The following is a 19,162-nucleotide window of genomic DNA, read 5'->3' on the forward strand; positions in this document are numbered from 1 at the left end:
GCATGTTATACATTTGACTGCCTATGTGTGCAAAAAGGTTGTTACAAAGTTGCCAGGGACTGAATCCCACTGTGGTTGTGCTCTCTACGCTTTCTTGTAGCTCCCTTTTGTGTCATTTCAAAAAACATTTTGTTGGACCAGCATTATGATAATACATTCTGCTGGCCTACATTCCAACATCGGTCAGCAATCCACCAAAATGTACAGTATTACAAATAAAAAGGACTTTGCTGACAGAACACATTTCCGGTGTTGAAATGCAACTCAAATCTTGAAAGAAGATTAGCGAAGGTTTAAGCCTTTATAGACTTTAACCAAATAATAATAAGTAACCCCTAACATATTGTTACTTTTCCTTTGTGTGAGATTAAAATAATTGGATTTAATTTAAATTAGCATTCACTTAATTAAAGTCACAGTTGTGCAGGACCTCGGTTGCACTTCAGGCATTCTCAGAATCCTAATCAAATTCCAACTTTTGCTTCTTTGTATGAAAAGCCTTTGATTTCCCCTCCCTTGAACATTTTCTATCACTTGGTTTAATACCTCCTTTCGTGTGAATCTTGTAGCTTTTATTGCAAGTGATGTGATGAAAAATTCACTGACTGTTTTGTAATTGGGACTTCCTCAAGTTGGCAGATGGCGCCTTGGTACTATCTCCCCTACAGGCTTGTGCAACTTATGGCAAACGTATGCACTCATCATTGTTTGCCATATGCTCCTTCTGGACTGGGACATCATTTCGCCCCTGCAGATGCATGTTTGGTTTCTTGCAAATGCATGACCGGTTTGAAGAAAATCTGTCACCAACCTGCAGTCGAGCCCACACGAGGGGGCTGCCCGGAAAGCCTACTTTGTCCAATTGATTGGCCGAGAAACAGTCGAGACAGACTCTAATTGGCATTGAGTGGGATTGTTCGGTTCGGCAGCGCTCAGACTTTGCAAATGTCAGAGCACGGATTTGGCAGAATCACTGAAGCAAGAGGGATTTCTGGTTCTCACTATTGTTTTGTTATCAAGACCAAGAGGGAAACGGGTAGGGGCTCAACTTAGATATTGCCAGGAAAAGATAATAGCTTTGCAGAAGGAAGACAGCATGGAGATTTCTACCACTGAGCAGTCAGTCGATAAAAACAGTTGAATAGACAGACAGAAGAGAGTTAAAGCCATGAAAAGGAACGTTTGATTTCCTCTTCGTTAATATGTTCAGAGTCCCCGGTTTCAAAGAGCAAGACAAAAAAAGATATCAGATGCAGTGGGTGGAAAAGGCAAGCTGAGATGAATGTTAACTCTGGATTGGCAGGGACAAATGGGTCTACGAGAGCTATCGAGTGGAGCGACCATTTGCTCGCTCATTGCATCCCTCCTCCCTCTGCACCTGCCATACCAACACGCAGTCCCTGATTAAAAATGTATGTGTCTCACAAGCCATTCAGATAATTAAGAAAGGTTTCCCTGCAGTGCTCCTTGCAGGAACAAAGGAAAAAGGCAATCTTTTCAGCAGCGCCACATGAAATACACACATGAATGGCTTGCACAGAGATATGTAGGCTGAACGATATTGCATGATCTTTTATGCAAGTGAAAACTTTTTCCACTATCCGCTAACAATCAAACCACCAATCGTGACAGAGATTGTGTCATACTCTATGTACTGAGCGCTACAGGACCAGGCCTGCCTGAACACAAGGATCTCTACTCACTCAGCCTTCAGGGTAGCCCCCAGTCTGATTCCCGAGAACACAATATCTCAACGCTTCTATTGTTCATAGGAGTGGCAACAGATTTCTCCTGGAGGCATGAACTGTCCTTGGTTCAGTGGGACTCCTTTGATCTCCGAGAGAAAGTGCTTTGGAGGTGCTTGAAGCCACTTTGATCTCCCTACATGAAGCGCCATAGAAAGAACTCTCGTGTTTGCAAGATCGCTGCAGGAATGAGATCATCTCTATTTAGCAGCTTGAAGGCAAAAGTGTATTGCCTTAATGAACTGCATTTGAAATGATCTGCAGGTTCATTTCTAGTTTTTCTGTAAAACCTTTTTCAAGTTCCCCATTACTGAGCCCTCTTGTTGGCTGTTAGTACTGTGAGGCATGCACATTACATTTCTATCTTCACGCTTGAGTTAAGTGTTCAGAAACCCGTTCTGCTCATCTTGTATTTCATCCAAATTGAGATAAAGGCATATCAAAATATCACAAGTGAAACCAGTATGTTTTACGGACAGAGAGACAGATTTACACAGTTTACAGAGAAATTAATATCATTTTAAACGGAAAAAAACAACGAAAAATAAGGTTACATAAATACAGGCATGCAACACATTTTAGATGTTCTAAATGTAATGCTGCATACTTGTAAAAAAGGTGTTTTAATTTGCCAACTTTCAGGTTGTTTCTACTTCTACGAAAACACAAAAAAAGGCCACAATGTTATCATAATTGACATGATTAATACAAGAAACAACTATTTGATTGGCCTTAAGGACGACTGTCGCCAGCATATTTACTTAGCTATTGCTAATTAGCATGAATTATGTGAGTTGTAAATTATTGCTCTTGCCTGGTTAATCTGCTCTATGCATGCCACTCACACTTTTTACGCTTTGTCACAGATTGCCTTGAAGACAGTTGCTAGTTGCTACTCTTTTTATATAAACAATCCATTGATTACCTGACAGCAATCGCAGACAGAGAGCTAGCAGGTGGCTTGGCAGCTGGTCCAAGGTTCCAGGTTCTGAGCACAGCGTGTTGCTGGTTTAAAACGTATCACCTTCAAATACCTCAATACTCACTTGAGGATTCAGACAGTTCTTGTTAACATCAGCTCAAGCACCTGCAGTGAAGAGCTGCCGCAGTATTATTACTGTAGGTGTTGTGAGTCTGATATCCAAACTTCTCAAGTGTTCAATTATTATCTTAAGCCTCAACAAACAAGCCGTCCATATTCAACATCTGGAGATTAATAACAGATAGAGTTGGCAAACCCATCGGTACATTCTGGTCCTTGAAGCGCTTACTCTTTTACACAATTTAACATTCAATTATAGTAAAAGACTTAGGCTTTATTGACTTTTCACAGTCACATACACACTCTCCTGGCATACTCTTGGAAACAGTCACGGGAGAAAGAATGATTTTCTCTGACAGTTAACATTTCTCAGACTTCCTTCGTGGGCTCGCCGTCTTCCAACATGACTCGGCATGACATTGTAGTAGTTGGACCTCTGACAAGTGACTGTGTCCATAAATATCTACAGTAAATGTCAGCTGAAGACACTTTCCATTTGTTTGAAGGTTGTATAGATCATCTGCTGTAACATGAACCAGCAGAAAACTTCTTAGTACATATTGAGTTTTGGACTTGTATTTGCATCAGTATTTTTACAGTGTAACATTGGTACTTTTACTTTAATAAAGGATCTGTTTACAGCCTCCACCACTGCTTACTGTTTAATTTAATACTAACTAATTGTTACTGGCTTGAAGTAGTAGATAAACTGATAGATAATAGCTAGCAACATTAAGTTAATTAATAACCCATAATTCAGCAGTATTTACAATTGATAGGCTTGCTCTATAGCACAAGGGCTTTGAACTTTCTCAATTAATTAAAAGCGAGCATCTGCTGTTTTCTGCCTTGAATTTTAAACAACTTAATTTAACTATTTGTTCTTAAAGTACCAGCTTCCAAGTTCATTTAGATGCTACACTGAAGATGGAGTCAGTCCCACTCTGTGCCCTCAACGTCTGTTCTTCCACTTTGGTGAAAGAGTCCTACAATCACCCAAGAGATATCAGTCTTGAGTTACATTTGGTAAAAATTTATAAAATGTGTGTGCAGAAAATATTTTCAGGTTTTCTCTGGTTATGTGTTCTTGCAGCTTTACCTCGACTCTGTTGAATTAGAGTCTTCAGAAAGCTATACCTGCTGCTAAAGTTAGGCTAGCTGTTAATTAGCTGTTAGCTCTGTTAGCCACAATGCCACAGCTTGGAGTTATAACCACAGCGGGGGGTTTAAGGCCCAAGTTAGGGTAACGTTGGCGGCGAGTGGTGCACAAGATCTTGAGTTCTGGGAAGAACTTGAGCTCGGCGAGCAACAGCGCAAGCTTAGTAATTTTAGCTAGCTTCTGTTTGTAATTTAAGCTAGTTCGCTATGTTACATTACATTACATGATATATAGCTGACACTCGTATCCAAAGAGACTTCAATGCAGTAGACATGCCTAAGGGAGCAATTTGGGGTCAACTATCTTTCCCAAGGACATTTTCACTGCAGACCCGCTGACCTCCTGATTAGTACACCCATATAGCCACTGTGCCATAGTCTTGTGTTCTTGCACTTCTTTAATGTTTGGCTGTGTTCGCATACAACATTTAAATAGACATTTAATATAACAGCAGTCCATATTTATGACAGTGGTTTGTGAGAAAATTGAACTGTGAAACCGTGTGGTCGCTTAATAGGAAAAATCACACACTACTTCGACCTTATACAAGCCCCACTTTCATCACACTTCCTATACATTCTTGTTGTGTTCTTAGCACCCATTTTACATTTGCAGCTGCTTAGAATGAAACCCTTGAAATCTAAACACAAAGAAAAACAACATGCATATTCACACAACCACACAGCAACTGAGAGAAACACAGGTATAAAGACAGAGAGCCTAATTTGTTTTAAGTTGAGCTGTAAAGCCTTGGGACGGGCTGTGACTCACCCTCAGCCCTTTGTCCACTGGCCTCAGGGCACGGCTCTGATAAACACTGACAGCGTTTCTGACGTTGCAAGTATATCTACCCTGGCACAGTGATGCACCCTTTTTGTTTCTATACCAAGGAAACTTGTACTGCTCTGTTATGTGTTCATCATCACTTTTATTTCATGGAATTTGAACCCTTCGCTTCTTGAACAATTTAACCAAATGAGTCATCAACTAACAGTAGTGACTAACTTGCATTTTACTTAGGTATACCGTAAGTGAGTTCAAAGTAGGACAACAGAAACTTGTAAAATATATTTAAATGATGTAACCACATGATAATGCCAGTTCTGATTCATAAGCTTTCAGCTGTTTTATTTTTTATTATTTTGAACTAATTGCTATAAACAGAGCTGCATTTTTGGAGTTGTTGATGTCAGTGATTGTAGATTGCTGCCAGATGGTGTTCACATATTTAAAAGGCTGTATCTGACACTTAAATTATGCTTTCTATTAAAATGTGTGTTTGTAACATCTGCTTTACATAAAACTCACTGGAATAGCAAAAATAAATAGCAAAAATAAAGTAGCAAAATGCGTAACCAATCCAGGCCCTCCTTCATTATGAAGGGTTACGATTACATATCTGTTTGTTAGCTGGCATGGCAAACAATATAAATGTCTCCAAAAATGATTAGGTTAAATTCTTTCATTGGCCTAAGATTTCTTTAATGTAATCCAATAATTATGTTGTAACAGGGCCCCCTTTAATACAACACATTATTGCCAGTCACTTACACTTTTTTCTTCTGAATCCAGTTATTTCGTCATTTCTGATTTTACTGTTTCGATTGACAGTAATGTCTAGTGTCTACACATGGCTATTGTTTACAGTTATTCAACTTAGGAAAAACAAATATTTTTACACTGGTTCTTTCTCAATTAAACAGTATGGGAAAAATGCTGTAAAGGACACCCTCAAGAAAGAATACAATTATTTTTTCCCAAGGACTGTAGAGTCAGGGCTGCGGATGGTAAAACCACTTGAAGCTGTCAACACTGTGGTATTGCTCCGCTCTCTCACTGTGTTTATACATCTGTCTGACTTTCCCTGGCGAACATTAATCGGTCACTTTTACAATTACAACTCTGTCCTTCAACCGTTTAAAAAAAGAGAAAGAACTCTGGAAAAAGGGCTCTAAAAGGATCTGCCTCTCCACAGCCTAACATGTGTTTAATGCTAACACTGCTGCAATAACAGTCAGGGGTGCCGCCAGGGATTTTGGGCCCCATGAAAATATATCATATTGGGCCCCACCACCAGGCCCAGGCCACGCCAACCAAGCACAATGCTGTAACCACACCTCCAGAACCCAACCCACTCATTTATGCTTTAAATAACTATTAAACTTGACCTCTTAAATTAAAATAAAGTGAACATTAAAGGTGGGGTAGGTAAGTTTCAGAAACCGGCTCGAGATACACTTTTTGTTATATTCCATGGAATGCTCTTAACATCCCGATAGCAATGAATATCTGAAGTGCTTTGACAAAAAATCCATAAAAAAATGTCATCAGTGGAAGCCGTAGTACTGTAAAAAGCACGACCAGTCATTTTAGCCGGGCCGGCTGAAATAACTGGATGGCCTACCTGCCTGTCAGCCTTCCATCTGTGCACAAACTTATCTCGTGCCCTCATTGGTCATGTGCGCGTTCGTGTGTGTTGGAGGAGGGGCTCTGTAAGGAAGTGGCAGATTTTTCCCGGCTGTGTATTTTCAAATTCTAGCGCACTCGAGCTGGTTTCTCCAAAATTACCTACCCCACCTTTAACATCAATATTATCATTTATAAAATGCTATAACAGAAAAAATAACATAAGCAGCAGATTTTTTAATTAAATATACATACCAACTACAAAATAAGCGGGTATTAAAGTGTAAATGGACAACAAAACGGAAATGGAAGTGAAAAGGCCTGATGGTGGTGCTAAATCAGAGCCTATTACCTGTTCTCAGTCTTTTTCTCATCATGCATCTTGTGTGTAGTGATCCAATATCATTAACCTTTAACAGTTATTGCGAGCCCTGGCTCAGCCTTACTCACCAAGAGCCCGGCGCCTAGCCTTCTTACAGGCAAAGTCACTGATCAAGTCCTTGAAGTCCAGCTTTCTAGCCAACTGGCTTTCAATGGACAGCATGGCAAGACTGCAAAGCCTTATGGGGGGACAGGCCTGCTGAGCCTAGAGATGGATCTGTTGGTCCTCCTGGCACCAGGGGGAGGACAACTGATTTAGTATGAATAGCTGCTAAAAATGTACCTGCATTTATTAAATGTCAGCTAAAAGAGGAGTGAAATAAAAAACCTCAGCATTTTCTGTGAAGATATTAACAGTACTTAATGACAGCAAAACATTACAATTATTATTTACAATGGGCTAAGCTTAGCTAGCAGACTCACTTTCCCTTTGTTAAAAGACTTTGTATTGGAGATACAGGATAATCAGCTATATCAAACAAGCTGGGACTGGGCCTCAAACTGAATCAACCTGTCCATCTCGGGAATTATGGAGGTGCTTGGCACAGTGCTTACGTTGAGCAACTCAGATCTTTATCCATATGGGCGAGTGTGTTTGCAAATCTTGGCCAAGCTCAACGATACACATGAGGCTTACAGCCAATATAAATATGATGCATCTGAAATCTGATTGCACGGCCTATATTTCAAGTAGATGGCTGATTTGTTGGTTGGCTTCCAAGGGTTTTGCTGATGCATTGTGTGATAGAGCTTTATTTATTTACCCTTTGTTCGACAACATGGAGGATTCCTTACTAGATTTGGAGCTTTAGGAGGATTTGTGGGTTGTTTTGGAAATGTTGTTCCCGTTCAGAGAAAGGGTTCAATAAGTTAACAAAGAAATCCAGTTCACTTCAAATATTAGTGTCAATCTGCAACACCACATTCATATGAATACAACATAAATTAATCATTAAAGAATTAAAGCCTGCAAGAATGCTAACAGTTCCACATGCATGAGTTGAGGTAAAACTAAAAGAAAGTGAAATAATAGTTCACGCTGTTCAATCACTCCACCTACATGTAACTGCTATCTTGAAGTAGAGCTGTGTGTGGTATAAAGCCAATACGATAAACAAAGGCTGTCACATCCTCAAATACTGGTACGTTTTTAGAAAATCCCACTATTCAAATTAAATATAAGGCCTTAAATTCCTCTGTCTGGATATTTGGCATAACTGATTAAGGGACAAACAGTACTTTGGTCAGTGTCAGACAAGACGAGAAGCAATCTATAGGAGGAACTTGTTTTCACTCATCTCCTTGGGTGGCCAAAGTCAGACTTATTGAACATTTTAATTCTGAAATGAAAGATGACATGTCTGTACCATGTCTGTAATGTTAACGCCCAAAACAGATGGAATCTTGGCAATGGACAGGAAAGAGCAACAATCTAAACGTCATTATTTCTTTACTCTCTGTGCGGTTCAGGAATGCAGAATGCAGAGTGTTTACATAGTCAATTAGGGTTGTGTACTGTGTGGCTGTGTCAATTCCCACTGCTAAACGACTCAATATTGTACTGCTTATCAGACACAACAAGAAATATGTAAATATAAAGCAGTCTGTGCAAGGAAGCCCTGTTGCCCCCATCCGAGCTCACATATGCAAAAGCAATACCACCGTTCGGGTGGAAGGAAGGACATTGGGAGAGTTGGTGTCCCCAATCCCTGGTTATAAATTAGAACAGTGGCGAGCCATGACTTTTATACCTAGGCCCTCTGACCCCCCCCTTCCCTCAAAAAAAAGAAAAAAAGAAGAGTTATTGCGTCACAGCGTATACTTCAGCGGAATATCAAAACAACGACCCGGGGTGCAAAACGCATCAATGACAGCGACCGTCTACCACACAAAACAACACCGTTTATCTAAACACCTATCATGACAGGGCACCCACAGCCAAGTAACAATTACGGCGGCACACATTGAAAATGACTTGGGCCTACCTTTGATGATCAAATCACTTAAACAAAAAGTCCATCCTCCTGTCCTTTTGGATGAAGCACTTGATGGCGGGGTCATTCAGCTGATCCTTTGCCACTCCAGTTCATCATTGTAACTCAATCTTGAAAATGACTCGGTTAATAATTTCACAACAATGTCATCACTATCACTGACATGAGCCATCATGAACAAACTTATGCTAATTAGCTACTTCCGCCTAGCTTGACCCGTTGTTATAACACATGCATCAACTTCACAGCGGGCGGAACTTGTCAAAAAGTCCGCGAAAATAAAGCCCACCCATTTAGAGGGAAGATATGATTGGTCAATTGTAGTCATTTGACATTACTCTCTCGTTGAGTTACTATAATGAATTTATAGCTGGACCACCAATCACCTCCTATCTTCAGTGACTCGCAGAGGCGGCCAAAGGAGCTTCTTTCATTTAACCCTTCACATTCCAACAGGCAGATTAGAAGGATTTATTTCTTTGGAAATGTTATTTTAAATACAATTAAATCAAGTTATTTTGGTAAAACTAATGAAAAATATAACAAAAAATATATATTAAAAAATAATATATTTTTGTAATGTTTTCAAATATTATTTTTTTGAATATCTTAGGCCCTCAGAGAGGGCCTAGAGGGCCCTGACGGCTCGCCACTGAATTAGAATGGGATGGGTGGATGAGCAGGATGTAGGGAGAGCGGCTGCCCTCATTACCTCACTGGCAGAGGGACTGTTTGTTCACTGCTGTGCTGATAGGACAGGGCAGGGTGGTGCCCATTAGATGATGTTCTTTGATAGAACTGGAAAGTTGGAAAACAAACATTAAGTTGGATGATGATGAAACCAAAACACTGATAGTCCACAGCGATGCAGCTCCGTGAGGAACTCCATGGTGCCTTCAGCTAAATGCTAACGCCAATATCTAACATGCGAACAATGGCAAATATTTGTTTTATCCATGTTCTGATCCTTTAGGCACGTTACATTTGCTAAGTAGCACTAAACACAAAGTACCAGAGACAGACTGAAAAATGTGCCAATGTTAACTTTTTGCGGGTGTATCGTATCTGTATATATATAAGAAAAAAGAAATTGCTGTACAGAAATAACAAATTCGACGTGAGATAATTCAGAAAAACAGTTTTTCCACCAGAGAGTATTGACAAATGAATATAACTGTCAGACGTGTAGCTAAGTGTGCATTATGGCCACTATACTATATAATTGAGAAATCTCGAAGTTTTGGTTTTAAATGCCAAATATCGATATCAGTATAAGCTCAAAAACACAGCTAAGATTTATGGGAACGTCAATTTATTTGGAATATTTTCTCAAAACAAAAGGTTTGGATAAATGTTTCAGCTCATCTTCTAGGGCAGTGGTTCTCAAATGGGGGTACGCGGACCCCTAGGGGTACGTTGGAGTACTACGTGAGGTTTATTTTATGTTAATGAGAAAAACAACATAAGTAATGCATTTACACAAACTGCTCAGTAAGGGATAATGTGCAGTGACGCGGTCATTATGGGGAAAAGAACACCGACAGGCTGATCAGGAGCCCGACGCGAAGCGGAGGGATCTAGATCGGCCTGAAGGTGTTCTTTTCCCCATAATGACCAAGTCGCTGCACATTATCCCGCTTATTACATGGCCACATTCTCAACAAAGTAACGTTATGAATCCCAATATTAATTGAAATGCTTTTATGGATTTAGAAAATGATTTTATTGATTTAAAAAATAGTTGTATTGATTTAAATTGACATGCATCCGCTAAGAAAAATAGTCCGTTGTAACTGTTTGAACTAACGTAGCAACGGCAGGAACTGCTTCGATAGCGTTTTTGAGGAACTTTTTGATTACAGATTTGAAAACATGGCTGCTTGTTTTAAAAGTAGCACAATTCATTAAGTCAAACCTTGTAAAGTATCTAGATACTGAATATGTGTCGCCGTCTGATGTCTATGTCTGGACCGCTGCGTAAAAAGGAGGGTTTCTGCCCGTTACTTCTCCGCTGTTTTCTTGTCCCTCTTGTCTTTTTCTTTTCTTCACTGGGGACTCATCAGCCACTAACCATTAGGCCTACTCCAAATTACTGTGCTCTCCAAATATATTAAAATTAATGTTAAAATCCTCCATGTTGCTATCACACGACAGCGGAAAACTAAAGACAATCAGACCGTTTGCTTGCTTTTCAAACTGTTACATTTGAAAAACAGTTAGAGCGTCTCTTGTCTTCAGTTTGAAAAGCCAACGGTAGGAACTGCTTGCGTTTTTGAGGAGCTTTTTGATTACAGATTTGAAAACATCGTTGCTTGCTTTGAAAGTAGCACAATTCATGATGTCAAACCTTGGAAAGTATCTAGATATCCCTGCCCTAATGCCAAAGTAACTGGCAACTGAATATGTGTCGCCGTTTGATGTCTATGTCTGGACCGCTGCGTAAAAAGGAGGGTTTCTGCCCCGTTACTTCTGCGCTGTTTTTCATGTCCCAGTTCGAATAGCAAACTGCATGCAGTTTGCTATTCGGCCCAACGGTATACAGTTAAATCGACCGGACTTCTTTCTGAAGATGTGAGCGTCCTTAACAACGGTCAATAAGTCCTTGACAGCGGTCTGTCTGTTCGGTATTAACAACTTGTCACGTGTTCTGAATTGACCAATCAGAATCGAGTATTCAACTAAGCCATGTAATAATAGTAGATTAACTACTTTATTCAAAGGTTTATAGTAATTCTGGATAATAAAATGGGAAAAATACACGGGTGATTTTTTATTTTCCTCTCCCTCTCCTGACAGCCCGTCTGCTCGCTGAACCTGTAATAAGTGACCCGACAGTAAAGAATACATATATGTATAAATAGTTTAGCTAGTTCCAGAGTAGATGAACTAGCTAAGTGTATTAGTTCTAACTCTTAGTGTATTTTGGTCAGCTCACCGGTCCGTCACAGCGACGGAGGTGTGATCATGCAGAGCTGCGTGTTCTCCGTCAGCAGCAGCTGATCTGATCTCTCGCTCGCGTCCGGTCTTCACTCGCGTTTATGTCCAAATCTATCAGATCTTGCTAGTTCTAGTTAATGATATGACTGCCTGCTTATCAAAGGACCTAAACAATAAGCGTTGCTTGGCATAAATCTATCGATTACATTTATGATTCGAAAATTATAAAAGTAGGGTAGACATGTGGAGATTATCCGACTGAACAAAACGTGATCCGTCTCTTAAATGTGTGTCAACCACAGACCTTATTTCCAGCTATTTTCCAAAATTCTATGGAGAAATCTCATTGCTTTTTTGTTGAGGGAACCCATGCGCAGCTTACTTCCGGGTTTTAGGACAAAATCCCATGCTCATAAAATGCTCATATATATTTTTCTCTTCATTCCCCACGCCTCAAAATAAATAAATGTTAGGAAAAGTAAGGAAGTTCGAGCAGTGTGGGTTTTATATGAACAGAGTTACACATATTTCAAAACGTGAAGTGTAATAACTGCAGTTTGCCTCCCTGTCAGAATGACAAAGATCCTCAGTGAAGCACAAGCCCATGTTTCTCACTACATTGTAAGTACAACTTATTAAAAAGATCAGTTCAATGCAACTAATGTCGTCTTAGTGTTATTGCATGATGTTAAAATTGGTTTGCCATGAATTTAGTGATGGATTGTAAACATTTGAAATGTAGCATTTAAGTGTTTCTCAGTTACAAGGTTGTTGTTTTAATAAATCAGACACCGATGGTGCAGCACTGTACTGTACCTCTTTATAGGCTTTTCATCCCTAACAAATTGTTTATGCGCTGATCAGGGGGTACTTCGCTGCATTTCTTTTTCAAAGGGGGTACATTATTGAAAAAAGTTTGAGAACCCCTGTTCTAGGGGACATGAACGTGTTAACCAAATATCATGGTATTCAATAAAATAGTTGTTATTGATATTTTACATTTTAAAACCCACCAATGTTTACCCAGCTGTTGCTGTGAGGTAAAGTCTACCAATCGCATACCAATCAGACGTTTTGGTGATTTAATTCCCAGGTCCCTTCCTCAATATCTTGGGAAGAATACCTACATTTGCCTTTGTATGAACACATGGTTGCAAAGAGTTGGAAAGCCCTATATAAATGCAGTCCATTTACCAGTTAACACTAAATTAGCAGTAGCAGAAACATGAGGTGATCACCAAAGTCAATAAACTTAATCCTCTGGGGAACACAAATGTATACGCAACAAATCCATGGAAATCAAGGCAATGGTTGTTGAGAGAAAAATATCTTAGCTATAGTGTTTGATCCATTAATGCAACATTGCTAGCATGGCTAAAAACCTGACCAAATTCATATTCCAGCCTTAGTGTCCTTTCAACCTTTCCATTATCACCTCACAATGTTGTTACCTGTAGTGAAACCTTCAGTGAAAGACAATGACATTAAAAGGGAGATAACATCAACATCATGTAATACATGGAGAAAAACTGCGATCCTTTTGGACATAAATCCATTTATTCTCAGTCATTTTTCAAGTAACAGCACTGCTAGAGGCAAACATAACAGAGACCTGTCCTAAAAGCAGCAGGACAGAGGGTATAAAGAGCCATTTCCCAGCCGCTCACTGAGACATTGATTCAACATTCGCAGCAGTGGTCAGAAGAACTCACAGGGTCTCATGTCACCTCTCCTCTGGATCTATAAGCAGGCATTTATGAATGATAATGACAATAATAATGGGACCTCTGTCTCCTGCTGAATATTAACTATACATCCACTGATCAAACATGCTCTGCACACAGGGAAGATCTATAATCATCCAGTCTGAGCTGTGCAATATACTGCTTGATCTGCTGTGTGCTGCATTCTGGGAAATGTCTGCTGCTTTTACCCACTTTTCTCCTGCCACCTGCCTCGATCTGCTTGTATGTACTGTGGGGATTTATAATAATGAATAATAATTCATTTATTTTATATAGGCGCCTTTCAAGGCTCTCAAGGTCGCCGTACAAACACATAAAAAACAAGATACACAATACTTAACACCAGCATAAGAGACATAAACAAGACAATGCAGTATATAACAAATCAAATAAATAAAACAGAGGATGTGTGATGGATAATGATCAGGGTGGATATGCGAGTGTGAAGAGATATGTTCTGAGGCATGATTTGAAAATGGGGAGAGTCAGTGTTGTGGATGTTAGGTGGGAGGGAGTTCCAGAGGCGGGGTGCAGAGCGGCTGAAGGCTCTAGACCCCATGGTGGTTAAACGGAAGGGGGGTGCAGTGAGGCTGAGGGAAGCAGAAGATCTGAGTGTGCGGATGGGTGTGTTGATGTGCAGGAGGTCGGAGAGGTACAGAGGAGTGAGGTTATGGATGGCCTTAAAGGTGAGGAGCAGAATCTTAAAAACGATACGGGATTTGACGGGGAGCCAGTGAAGTTGCTGAAGAACAGGAGTGATGTGGTTAATGGAGGGGGTTCTGGTGATGATGCGGGCGGCAGAGTTCTGAACCAGTTGAAGTCTGTGGATGGATTTGAGAGGGAGACCAAAGAGAAGGGAGTTGCAGTAGTCGATGCGGGAAGTGACCAGGGTGTGAACAAGAATGGCGGTGGTTTTAGGGTTAAGGGACGGGCGGAGGCGGTTGATGTTGCGTAGATGGAAATAGGCAGACCGAGTGATATTACTGATGTGAGATTTGAATGAAGGTGTGCCGTCGAGGATGACACCCAGACTCTTAACCTGAGGGGAGGGGGAGACTGAAGAGTTGTCTATAGTAATGGAGAAACTGTCAGGTTTGGTTAGGGTGGATTTTGTGCCAATGAGGAGAACCTCGGTTTTACTGTCGTTAAGTTTGAGAAAGTTAGAGGAGAACCAGGATTTGATGTCCTGTAAGCAGTCAGACAGGGAGGATGGAGGGAGGATGGTGGTTGGTTTGGAGGACAAGTAGAAATGGGTGTCATCCGCGTAGCAATGAAAGTGGATGTTGTGTTTACGGAAGATATTGCCAAGAGGAAGTAAATAGATGATAAAAAGAAGAGGCCCCAGGACAGAGCCCTGGGGAACACCGGTCGTGACTGGAAGTGGCTGTGATTTGAAGGTTTTGAGTTGGATGAACTGAGTGCGGCCAGAGAGATATGATTTAAACCAGAGGAGGGGTGTGTGGGTTATGTGCTCCCTCATGGTTCCTTATTCCCAGTGCAAGTCCAGAAAAACACCTGAAGGCGTTGTTTGTGACCATCAACTGTATTTAGAGAGTATTTAAAAAAAGAGAGTAATAGTATAGTGGTTTTCCTGGCTTTGTAATATATGTTATCATTATTGGTTGACACAACTAAGATTGTACATGAGAACAATGCTAAAATAAACAATAAAATACAAATACATTGATTGACATGACATCTTTGAAGTAAATACACTTTTAAAAAATCAAATATATTTAAAATAAATAAATCCACAATAATAATAATAATAAGCAAATAACATACATATAAAACATAACCCCCCCCAAAAATAATTAAATGTTACAATGGTTCGAAAGTATCCTCATTTTCCATAAAATGCATATAAAGCCGGCAGATATAATTAAAGGCCTCCTGTTTTACTTTAGGAAAGTAATTATTATCTTTATTAATCATTAGGCACATTTCATTTTTAAATATTGAGTCCAAATGTTCAGTCAGGTCACACAGTTCAAGATGCTTTGCCTTTTCCAAATCCCTCACACAGCATGCCTCTGCTACAGAGCATCTAAGAAAATATAAGCTGTTAAACCATACACTGAAGTCTTTCGGAAATAACAACTTTAACTCATCTCAAAGCCCGATGTGAGAGTTTGATGCTCTGACCTCATTTATTCCCACTCACAAGAAAAGCCTTTTCACAGAGTGCAACAAGAAGCATACTAAAAGCCTTTTTCCTGTTCCATCCCAACAGATGGAGCTCAACCAGAGCTCTTCATCTTCAATGAGCTGTGCGCCCTGAAGGACGAGCCGGGGCCCTGCAAGGCCATTAAAGAACGATTCTTCTTCAATGTGGACACAGGAGGCTGTGAGCTGTTTGAATACGGAGGCTGTGGGGGCAACGAGAACAATTTTGAGACCCTGGAAGCATGTGAGGAAACATGCTTGGTCTCAGGTGAGTCTGACCCTTACATTATAACATTATTGTGAACCATCTTCCCTTTAAGTCAACATATGGACCCTGAAAACTTCATTTGAATGGATACAAAAGGTTTATTTGTATATTGCAGTGTTGCATTGTTATATTGTTGCTTGCAAATGATCAGTTATGTTTTCAAGGACTGTACTCATTAGATGTAATCACCACCTTGGGCTTACAACCCTATTACAGACTCATTGGAATGCTGCTAAAATGGAACATTGCCAGCACATTCATTTTGAACAGTTTATCTTAAGGCATGTAGTTAATGAAAAGTATAAGATAAGATAAGATGAACCTTTATTAATCCTCGAGGGGAAATTCAGTTGTACAAAGCAGCAACAGGGTAAGTGTGAAACAAACAGTACAGCAAAGATTCACACAGATCAATAAAATCTATAATAAATAATAAATAAAAACATTTAAGAGAGGCAGCCAGTCGTGTATTATTTATAGGTTGTGCATACTAAAGTTATAATAAATTGAAGTTTAGTTAAATTAGTATATCTAATGAGATGGTCTTTAAACCCTCTAATTTCCCAATTCTCATTGGAAAATTGATTGTAATGACTGTCAAACTGACCATGAAAATATAAAACGCAAAATGACACCTCAACCCTTGTTATATGGTAACCATAAGAAATGTGAAAGAGGCAAGGGTCAATTGGTCTTCCTAACAACATTATGACCTCATAATAAAAGATGGAAAACGTCATCTTCTGATGCCATTAACAACTTCTCGCCTGGTTGAATGTGAAAGTAAAATGTTCACTCACAATAGATCAATTATTTGCTAAGGCTTGCCATGCCTCAAGGGCTTTACAAGTGCACTTAGCCTGGGGCTAAGGCTCGAGGAGTAGAACACTTTTAAGAATGTCACAATCCTGAAAATGGGCTAACCCAAACTTGTGCCCTGGGCTATCTGGCCGTGCTTGAGTTAAGGGTTATCCCCTAAAGTGTTTGGGCCTTTTGGTGTCACATAACTTAATCTGTAGTTATGTAGTTCCACCATTTGGCCACTACCAAATGTTGCTTGAATGACCAGCTCACTTATTTGGAGCTTCATTTGGGCTAGAAGTAGTGCAGTATGAATCATATAGCCCTGGGCTTTGGTTAGCCTTTACTTGACAACATGTTTGTAAACAATGGCTTCAATTATCCCGGGGTTAATTCCTGAGAATATGCACATCTAAAAGCCTATAACTTTCTGTTACTATGCAAGCGTTGAATTCTAGTGAGGCACAAATGATATTGTTGGCAGATTTGTCAGCTGACATATGGTCTTTTTTCCAACAATGCCTCTGTAACTTCAGTGTGAAGTAGGCCAAACCAGGTTTGCCATTTTTATTCTGCAACTGCTGATTTGAAGGGCTGAAATGAAAAATGTGGCTGGCAGCTTGAATCAGCAGGTGCTACTTTGCTAATTAAACTGTCTTTAATCGGCAAAAGGCCATTACGCTTGTATTTGTTAGCTACCCTCGTGTACATTGTATACTTGACAATTTGTAAAAAGAGTAAGACTGAAGTGTCCATTAAATAAACATTCATGCCAACAAACAAGTAGTATTGTTCAAGTGAATGGGTTCAGCTGGGCTATTGGAAGGTTGGGTGCTAAGGCCAAGCTCAGTTGAACTAAACATACACATGTTGTAAGAGCTGTAAGGTTATGAGGCTATGTTGCCTGTTAACCCACAACATATTTTAGTAAGTTCTTGATTCTCCAACGTTTAGTTCTGTTCTATTGTCTATTGTGAGATGTTTATATTTTATAATTGTTTATTTTCTGATCTTTTTAAATTCTAATTATATGCAATTGCTGGTTGTTTATGCTGCTGTAACAAAACAACATCCCAATTTATGATCATGAAAGTATATCTTGTCTTATGTTATCTCATACAGTATGCAATCCCTTTGAATGACTTTGTTACAGAAGTTAAACAAGCCAATTGGGCAATACTTTTAAACTAGTCTCATTTGGATTCCATGTACAACCAAGACTCCAAAGATTGAAACCTGGTAAAGTAAGGAAACAGGAAGCAGGAATCCACATTCTCCACATCAACAGATGGTCACCCAACACTGACATATGGTAATCGCTAATAACTCCCAATAAAATATTTTATTGTGCACTTCGATTAGATTTAATTTCATTTCAAACCTTTATTTATACAGATGAATCCATTGAGATCATTGATCTCTTTTTCAAGGGAGACCTGCTCAAGTAGTTCCACATGAAACATAAAAACATAAATAGAACAACAAAAGGACATCATACAGCATCATTTACATAATTATCCACATAAACAGGTACCAATAGCTTCCGATTGACTAGCATCCAATCGAGCTTTAAAAACATTTAGTGGCACCAGATTGTTCAGTTTCCATTTAATTTGCAGACTATTCCAAGACAGAGGAGCTGCGCATCTAAAAGCTATCTTCCCTAAGACAGTCCTAGCAGTTGGCACATTTAATAAAACCACAGCATTCGATCTCAGGCAGTAGCCACTTACAATTTTCCGTGAGATCAGGGAGCAGATATAAGATGGAAGTTTCCCTAACATGGCTTTGTATATAAAAATATACCAGTGACTGAGCCTCCGTACAGTTAGTGAAAGCAAACCAGCCCTTGCATACAGGGTACAGTGATGGGTTAATGCTTTACAGTTTGTCACAAATCTCAGTGCACTGTGATAGGCAGCATCTAACTTGACCAGGCAATTGGCAGGTGCATTCATATACATCAAATCACCATAGTCCAGCACAGGTAAAAAGGTAACAGTGACTAGCCTTTTCCTGGCCTCAAGCGAGAAACAGGACTTGTTCCTGTAGAAGAAACCTAGCCTAACCCTCAGCTTTTTAAGCAGGTTATTGACATGAAGTTTAAAAGTGAGACAATCATCAAGCCAGATACCAAGGTATTTGTAACAGGTAACCACTTGTTTTATTCCTTGCGTAGTTACAATATCTAAAACAGGCTCTGGTGTCTTTTTAGCTTTAGAAAAGAGCATTACCTTGGTTTTCCCAACATTTAAAAGAAGCTTTAGTTCAGAGAGCTGAGTCTGAATAATGTTAAAAACAGCCTGTAATTTAACACCAGCCTCCTTAATCGAGGGACCTGCACAGTACATCACGGTATCATCCGCATAAAAATGTAAAGTAGCTTCATCCACATTTTCACCTAAACTGTTGATGTAGATGGAGAATAAAAGTGGACCTAAAACAGAACCTTGAGGAACACCATTTGCAATGTTCAACCACTCAGAAGACAGCCCATCAAAGTGAACACATTGGGACC

The 19,162-nt window shown here is 39.7% G+C and overlaps 1 protein-coding gene across 1 annotated transcript in view; it reads left to right on the plus strand.

Moving 5' to 3' along the window:
- The window catches only part of tfpia (tissue factor pathway inhibitor a), a 66,175-nt gene that overhangs the window by 23,710 nt on the left and 23,303 nt on the right, over nucleotides 1–19,162 (plus strand). The window contains exon 2 of the mRNA XM_034221509.1: nucleotides 15,643–15,843. Coding sequence (XP_034077400.1) covers nucleotides 15,643–15,843 — 201 coding nt within the window. The remainder of the gene's footprint in view (nucleotides 1–15,642; nucleotides 15,844–19,162) is intronic.

The sequence above is a fragment of the Gymnodraco acuticeps genome, unplaced genomic scaffold (genome assembly GCF_902827175.1).
Source record: "Gymnodraco acuticeps unplaced genomic scaffold, fGymAcu1.1, whole genome shotgun sequence".
Classification (NCBI taxonomy): Eukaryota; Metazoa; Chordata; class Actinopteri; order Perciformes; family Bathydraconidae; genus Gymnodraco; species Gymnodraco acuticeps.